This window comes from Perognathus longimembris, chromosome 2 (genome assembly GCF_023159225.1).
Source record: "Perognathus longimembris pacificus isolate PPM17 chromosome 2, ASM2315922v1, whole genome shotgun sequence".
NCBI lineage: Eukaryota > Metazoa > Chordata > Mammalia > Rodentia > Heteromyidae > Perognathus > Perognathus longimembris.
In genome coordinates, this window is record NC_063162.1 from 112,721,922 (window position 1) to 112,730,041 (window position 8,120).

At 38.4% G+C, this 8,120-nt stretch overlaps 1 protein-coding gene across 6 annotated transcripts in view; it reads left to right on the forward strand.

The window, feature by feature from the left end:
* Dmtf1 (cyclin D binding myb like transcription factor 1) overlaps nt 1–8,120 on the forward strand; it is a 43,348-nt gene that overhangs the window by 30,235 nt on the left and 4,993 nt on the right. For 5 of the 6 annotated variants that reach the window (XM_048339931.1, XM_048339929.1, XM_048339933.1 and 2 more), the window contains 4 exons: nt 2,277–2,362; nt 5,346–5,501; nt 6,552–6,926; nt 7,734–7,878. In XM_048339931.1, the coding sequence (XP_048195888.1) occupies nt 2,277–2,362; nt 5,346–5,501; nt 6,552–6,926; nt 7,734–7,878 (762 nt within the window). Of the gene's footprint in view, nt 1–2,276; nt 2,363–5,345; nt 5,502–6,551; nt 7,230–7,733; nt 7,879–8,120 lie in introns of all 6 variants that reach the window. The other variant, XR_007210078.1, reaches the window with a different exon arrangement.

Sequence of the window (8,120 nt, forward strand, 5' to 3'; positions counted from 1 at the left end):
ATTTACAGTAGTAAGTTTAAAAGGAAAATTGGTTTCATTGAGGATGAAAATGATTTTTTTAGGGAATAAAAGGGCCAGTGTCCTACAGGAAAAAAAATGGATTTTAATCCTTTTTTCCTTAATTTTGACAATTTTATTCTTAATAAGATTTATAAGGAATTACTGTAGAGATGCAAAATATTTTCTTTAGCTCTAAGCCAAGTTGACTTGCATCACTTTCTTTTTCACTGTCCTTTATTCTTATCTTGTTTTTAAACAGAATGGAGGTCCTACGTGATGCTTTTTGCCTATGACAGGTTATTACTTATAAGTATTCCAATCGCTGTGTTATTAACAGTCATTTGGGGGGGGCAGGGATTGAGACAAATGTTTGTAGAACTGTCCTTCAAGTTGCTCAATGCTTAGAGACTCTTGACCTTACCAACAAAATACCAGTAGTGCTTTATAATCATAAGAGAAACATCCCACACATTTCCGAATATATGGTCTGGTCTCCTGGTTAAAAATAACTGGATCGGGCTGGGGATATGGCCTAGTGGCAAGAGAAAACGGACAGAAGTGGCTCTGTGGCTCAAGTGGCAGAGTGCTAGCCTTGAGCAAAAAGAAGCCAGGGACAGTGCTCAGGCCCTGAGTTCAAGGCCCAGGACTGGCAAAAAAAAAAATAACTGGACCACCTATTGATGTTATTCACACAATGTAACTGTATATGCAAACTAGTAACTCAGTGGTAGTTCATTTGTCTAGCATGCTGGAGATTCTGATTTGATCCCTTGCACCAAAACAAACAAAAAGTTGTTTTGAAAACAGTCATACATTTTAAAGTCCTAATATGAGTTTGGTTGTTTTATCTTCCTTCTGATGTAATAAAACATGAAAAAAAAATTTTCTTGAAGCACAGGGCCACATTGACCCCTACAGGAGTAAAGATGTAAGATGAGAAAGAAAAGAAATAAAAAGCCAGCACATAGTGACTCATGCTGTATTCTCAGCTGCTCAGGAGACTGAGATCTAAAGATCACCTGGGCAGAGAAGTCTGTGAGACCCTTATCTTCAAAGAGCCACCAAAAGCCCAAAGGTGGAGATATGGCTCAAGTGGTAGAATGCCAGCTTTGAGCAAAAGAAAAAGTTCAGAGGTATCACTAAGATTCTGAGTTCAAGTTCCAAGTACTGGCACCAAAAAAAAGATAAAAGGGAAAGTACATGCAGGAAGCTTTCTTCTCCGTGCCAAGGGCAACTCCCTCCTGCCAGCCTGACTGCCACTGCAGCGCACAGATGTGGGCTTAGCTTTGCCAATTAGTTGCCTTTGTGTGTATAGGAATTCACATTTTTGCTAATTCCGCAGTGAATGCCAGTGTCTTGATGGGAAAAAAAATTTCTTTAGCCTTGCTTGTTTTTGGTTTATAATCTGAGAACTGCAAAGTAAGTGAAATTACTTAAATAAATGAGTTACTCTTGGCCAACAACTGACTATGCATGAAAATTTAGTTTTCCTTGTGTTGACACCTATTAGGAGGACAACAAATATTGTATAAATAGTGCTTTAATATTACTATCATTGCATTTTAATATTAATCTTATTTCTTCCAGCAAGATATGTGAATATAACTGTTCTAACCATTACTTATTTAGCATTCTATTGAAAATCTCATGTTTAGTCCCCCCCAGATGTGATCTTTTGAAATGATAACACCTTACATTTATTGTGTATAAGTCTGCTTTTAATCCTCAGAACACCTTATATGAAGCAAACAAGACAATACAATCTCTAAACATTAATTTGGATTAAATAAGTTGTTTTTCCCAAGTTTACACTGCTAGGAAGCAATATCACTGGAAATCTTACCTAGTGTTATAAATACCAATCCAAATGTGTATACTGTTTGTCAGAATGTCCACAAATATCATTGTGCCGGTTCCTTTTAACTCCAGGTTAGTCTTGATGTGTTTTTGCTTCCTCACACTAGAAATTCTTTATGATACATACCAAGGACCAGAAAAATTAAGTTTCTTAGACTCTGTGAACCTTAGGATATCTCACAAGTACAAGTACTCTGTAGTTTAAGTACAGAGTACTTAAAACATGAACAAGTAGGCATTTAGTTGGCCGTGTGTGACAGTTGTCTCTGCTTAAATCTGTTCTGTATTCCACCCTGGATAAGCCCATTAAGTTTCTTTCAGAAGGAATTCAGATGACTTCAGGTTTGCAAGCAAATTACTCAATATGAAATTTCCTTTATGACAAGCATTTTATTATTGTCCTTGTTTTTTAACTACAGCTTCAACAGACTCTCCTGCTACTACTGTTGACCCAGAAACAGTAACACTAAACAATGGAACACTACAGACATTTGAGATTCTTCCAGTGAGTAATACTTCATCTAATAGACATATGCCACTTTTATGTCTTAGGTCAATTAGTATCATTTTTTTGAAATGCTATCATATAAGCAGATGGAATTAAAAACTCAAGGCCAAATGGATTGTAGACTAGGCATAAATCAGATTTCCACTTTCATAACCCATTTTTTCCTCCATATATGCATGAGCCAATGTGTATTTTTAGGTTTTATTTTTGGTTTTGTTTGTTTGCTAGTACTAGAACTGGCACTGTACATTTGAGCCACACTTCCACTTCCTTTTTGGTAGCTAGTAGGAAATAAGTCTGTTGGACTTATCTATAGGCTGTCTCCAAACCTTGATTCTCAGATCTCATCCTCCTGAGTAGATAGGATTCCCTAGTGCCTGGGCTCAGTGTGTTCTTTAGATATAGGAAAACATTACTAATGAGTATGTACCGTGGTTGTACTAAGTCATAAATACATACTAGTTACATAAGCAAAGTTTATAGACAAGTTATGAGCCGTTACTGACAACATTCACTCAGAAGGCACTGTACTAGCCCTTCAGAATACCAAATTTTAAAGTCTCAAATAGTTGAGAAAGTTTTTTAAAAAGTTATACCTACTTACCAAATGATTTACCATTTCTAACCTCAAGTTATATCTAGAAAAAATGGAAATATCTGTCTACACAAGAACTTACATGAGTGCTCAGTTGTTTTTTTGTTTGTTCATTTGTTTGGTTTTTTTTTTTTTTTTTGGCCAGTCCTGGGTCTTGGACTCAGGGCCTGAGCACTGTCCCTGGCTTCTTTTTGCTCAAGGCTAGCACTCTGCCACTTGAGCCACAGCGCCACTTCTGGCCATTTTCTGTATATGTGGTGCTGGGGAACTGAACCCAGGGCCTCACATATACGAGGCAAGCACTCTTGCCACTAGGCCATATCCCCAGCCCCATCAGTTTTGAGTTTTGATCTTGGGTTGGCCAATATGTGGTCACAGTGCTGGGCAGAAGGACCAAACTGAATGTAGATTGCAGCCAGCCATACCATCACAAGGCAAACACCCCTCCACAGTGTACTGTGTTATTATAGTGGTCGGCAGGCTAGGTATGCTAATTGCATATTTGTTAAAATGTTTATTATGGATTTATCGAAATGTAATCCCATTGTAAATTGGAGAGTATATCTGTATGAGTCCCGTTTATTGCCACTGGCTGGTGCATTTGGGAGTATGGAGTTTGTTTGTGATGAAAAGTTAAAAATAAAGAAGCCCTAGTCCTTGCTGCCTTCTAAAATAAGTAAATTAAACAGTTCATACTTTAGTAAGAATATACATTAAAGTACTTCAGGATTTATTTACTGTGAAGAACATAAAAGGTATTAGTCGAAGAGTTTTATTCATCCTTCAAATCCCCGGAGAATGTACAACACAGCAAAAGGTGCTTGTTCCATCCTTGGAACCCAGCCTAGAATAGTTAGGGGTGTACATGACATGACAACCATTTATTCTGCTAGCAAACAGAACTTAATTTTGTCCTTTCTCTAAGTACAGGTATATTTAGGTTTGTGGTCAGGTTTTTGCTTATGGAGTCACGGTCAAATGTTTAGACTTCTCCTTTATTAATAGAATGACACTATTACCTAATCTCTAAAAAATTAAGCTTTAGGGGGTTGGGGATATGGCCTAGTGGCAAGAGAGCTTGCCTCGTATACATGAGGCCCTGGGTTCAATTCCCCAGCACCACATATACAGAAAACGACCAGAAGTGGCGCTGTGGCTCAAGTGGCAGAGTGCTAGCCTTGAGCAAAAGGAAGCCAGGGACAGTGCTCAGGCCCTGAGTCCAAGGCCCAGGACTGGCAAAAAAAAAAAAAAAATTAAGCTTTAAATGAATGTATGTATACACATATTTATACTAATGTCTGGTCATAGGTTGTTAATACATAAAACCTTTCACTCTAATGGGAAGAAAAGAGAATTTGAGCCCCCACTGGGTGCTAAGTGCTTTCATAATCATTTCTAATACTACAGTCTTTTCCATAAGAGGTACCTATAAAATCCTATGTTAGCAATCAGGTTATCTATATTCAGTGATTCTGTACACAGAATTGTTTTGGCCAACCCACAAGACATTGTACTGAAAAAAGTCAGCTTTTTTCTTTCTTTGGCCAGTCTCAGGATTTAAACTCAGGATCCTTGTCTTCACTCTTCTTGCTTATGGCTGATGCTATCTCCCACCTGAACCATGCCTCTAACTAGCTTTTTACCTAGTTAGTTGGAAGAGTCTCAGCCTTTTCTGCCTGGGCAAGGTCAATATGATCTCCCAGGTCTCAGCTTCCTGAGTAGCTATGATTATAGTTATGAGTGACTAACACCTAGCTCCAGCTCTATTTAAGTACAAGCACTTTTTCCTTTAGGATATTTTGATAAACCTACCTCAAATCATTACAAAGGAGCTTATGGTTTGAAAGATTTGTTAGTGAATAATTTGGTTGTATTTGCTTTAAAAATCTCAAGAGATAAATGCATTATCAGTTTGCCAGCTTTTCACAGAAGCATCTTCAGGAGAACATTGCTAATAGGTATTTTGTTACATTTTCCTTTAATACAAAGAATATTTCCTAAAATTATAATATGGAAAACTATTCCGTTGAGTAAATACTGCTTTTGTGCCTTTTTGGAAGTCTGAAGTTTAGTCCTAAACTTAAGGAGATTGCTGGGAAAATTAAGAAAAATACTGAGGGATGATTGAGTACAGTTACTGAATTATAATTACCCATGTGCCTGTTGCCTTGGTACCCTCAAACAAGTAGGTGAAACCAGAACATAGAAATACATAGGAGCAATGGGCATGGTAAAAGTAATCCTGTAGACAGCATAATGACAAGACAGATGAAGAACCTTTATTGTTTGCACCTACATAATTGATAAGTACATGTGTGCCTAGTAAATGGTAGATTTTATTAGTAACCTGCTATACCTCTGTTAAATATCTCTTTTTTCTTTTAGTCTTTCCATTTACAGCCCACAGGCACTCCAGGCACTTACTTACTTCAAACAAGCTCAAGTCAAGGCCTTCCCCTAACTCTGACTGCTAGTCCCACAGTAACCCTGACAGCTGCTGCTCCTGCTTCTCCGGAACAGATCATTGTTCATGCTTTATCCGTATGTTACATTGTTTTACTTGATTTTTGAGTTATGTGTTAAGGACCAAGATTAGTTGTTACAGGTTTAAGCCAAACCTATAAGGTTACCTAAACAATTCTTTCTTTAAAGAAGTCTTTGCTCTTTCATATCTACTTATGGTATGTATATATGAAAATAGGGAAATTAGAAGAGCAAGGGACACTGGGGAAAGAATAGTTGTTGTTTTTTTTTTTTGCCAGTCCTGTGGCTTGGACTCAGGGCCTGAGCACTGTCCCTGGCTTCTTTTTGCTCAAGGCTAGCACTCTGCCGCTTGAGCCACAGCGCCCCTTCTGGCCATTTTCTGTATATGTGGTGCTGGGGAATTGAACCCAGGGCCTCATGTATACGAGGCAAGCACTCTTGCCACTAGGCCATATCCCCAGCCCCAAGAATAGGAGATTTATTTATTTATTTATTTATTTATTTATTTATTTAGCCAGTCCTGGGCCTTGGACTCAGGGCCTGAGCACTGTCCCTGGCCTCTTCCCGCTCAAGGCTAGCACTCTGCCACTTGAGCCACAGCGCCGCTTCTGACCGTTTTCTGTATATGTGGTGCTGGGGAATCGAACCTAGGGCCTCCTGTATCCGAGGCAGGCACTCTTGCCACTAGGCTATATCCCCAGCCCAAGAATAGGAGTTTTATAAAAGTACTGATTATAAACATTACAGTCCAAGCTGTGCACCAGTGGTTCATACCTGTAATCCCAGCTACTCAGGAGGCTGAGATCTGAGGATTGAGGTTCAAAGCCAGCCCAGGCAGGAAAGTCCAAGAGCCTGTTCTCCAATGAAACTGCCTCCAAAAAAAGTCAGAAGTGGAGCTGTGATTCAAGTGGTATAGTATAGCACTAGCCTTGAGCAAAAAAGCCCAGGGACAGCACTCTGGCCCTTTGTTCAAGCCCAGGACTAGCTCACACACAGAAAATCAAGTTCTAGTTGCAGAGGGGAAAGTTAAGGGAGGGGGCAATGGGAAACCACCTGTATTTTTCACTTCTCATTATGCTATTAATAGTTTTCTTTTAACATTTATAGCCAGAACATCTGTTGAACACAAGTGACAATGTCACAGTGCAGTGTCACACACCAAGAGTCATCATTCAGACTGTTGCTGCAGAGGACATCACTTCCTCCATATCCCAAGCAGAACTAACTGTTGGTGATATTCACTCATCTGATTTTCCTGAACCTCCAGATGCACTAGAAGCAGACACTTTCCCAGTTGAAATTCATCAGCCTAAGTTGACTATACAGCCATCATTTAATGACACTCATGTATCCAAATTCAGTGACCAAAATAGCACAGAACTGATGAATAGTATTATGGTCAGAACAGAAGAAGAAATCTCTGTCACTGACCTTAAACAAGAAGAATCACCCACTGATTTAGCCAGTGCTTATGTTACTGAGGTAAGCCACAAGTATGAGAACAGTGCCTTAGGCCTTAAAATATAGTTGAAGAGTCTTAAAAATGCCTCATAGGGATAAGTCTCTGGTACTTCCCTTTTTTCCCTTAAATTACAACTTCCTACCTCTTGACTGTAGAATTAGCAATGTACTACCAATGTTGCTGCCAGAAGTGGACAGAGTTTCACCATAGCATACTTTCTCATTAATGCTTTCCTTCTTCCTATGGTAGGGTAAAGAGTTTATGTAATCCACTGCTTTTTCTGGGCATGGGAGCTGTCCCTAAGCTTCTTTTGCTCAAGTCTAGTGCTCTACCACTTGAGCTACAGCACCATTTCTTTTTCTGTGATTAATTGGAGATAAGTGTCATCGACTTTTCTGCTCAGGCTGGTTTTGAACTGTGATCCTCAAATCTCAGCCTCCTGAGTAGCTACTAGGATTACAGGTGTGAGCTACTAGGATTACAGGTGTGAGCCACTGGCACCCAGCTATAGCCTACTTCTTCAGTGTAGTTAATCTTCGCAGTTAAGCTTAGGAACCTCATCCTGTAGTGTGTCTGTACTGTTTTCTGTATTTTCAGGTATCAATGAGTGATCTGTATAGGTTTATTTTTGTTAATATTTACCGCATTAAATTATGACGTTATTGAAGCTGATGTGTTTATCTTAGGATCTTGCTCTTTTTTTCATTATAGTTTTAAAATGGAATCACCTGAGTGTTAAGTGCTGTCAAATCTAGATGTACCCAGGATTATAAGGAAAACAAAGAATCTAAGTCAAACTTTTTTTCTCTTTTTTAAATATTATCTAGGATTTAGAGTCTCCTACCATAGTAGAACAAATTCATCAAACAATAGATGATGAAACAATACTTATCGTTCCTTCTCCTCATGGCTTTATCCAAACATCTGATGTCATTGATACTGAATCTGTCTTGCCTTTGACAACACTAACAGGTACTGTAATAAAATTCTATATCATGTGCCTGAAATTGTAAGGGAAATAATAAGGAATAAAGAACTTAAAAGAGCAAAGGACTCAGTGGGAAAATAGTGATAAAATTTTAAGAATATAATTTGTGTAAGTCTTTTTTTGACTTGTTTTCTAGACTTGTTAAAATACATACTATAAAGTCGTCTCATGGGTTAGACAGTAAATACATATATTTAAGACTAACTTGGAATTTAATTCATTACAG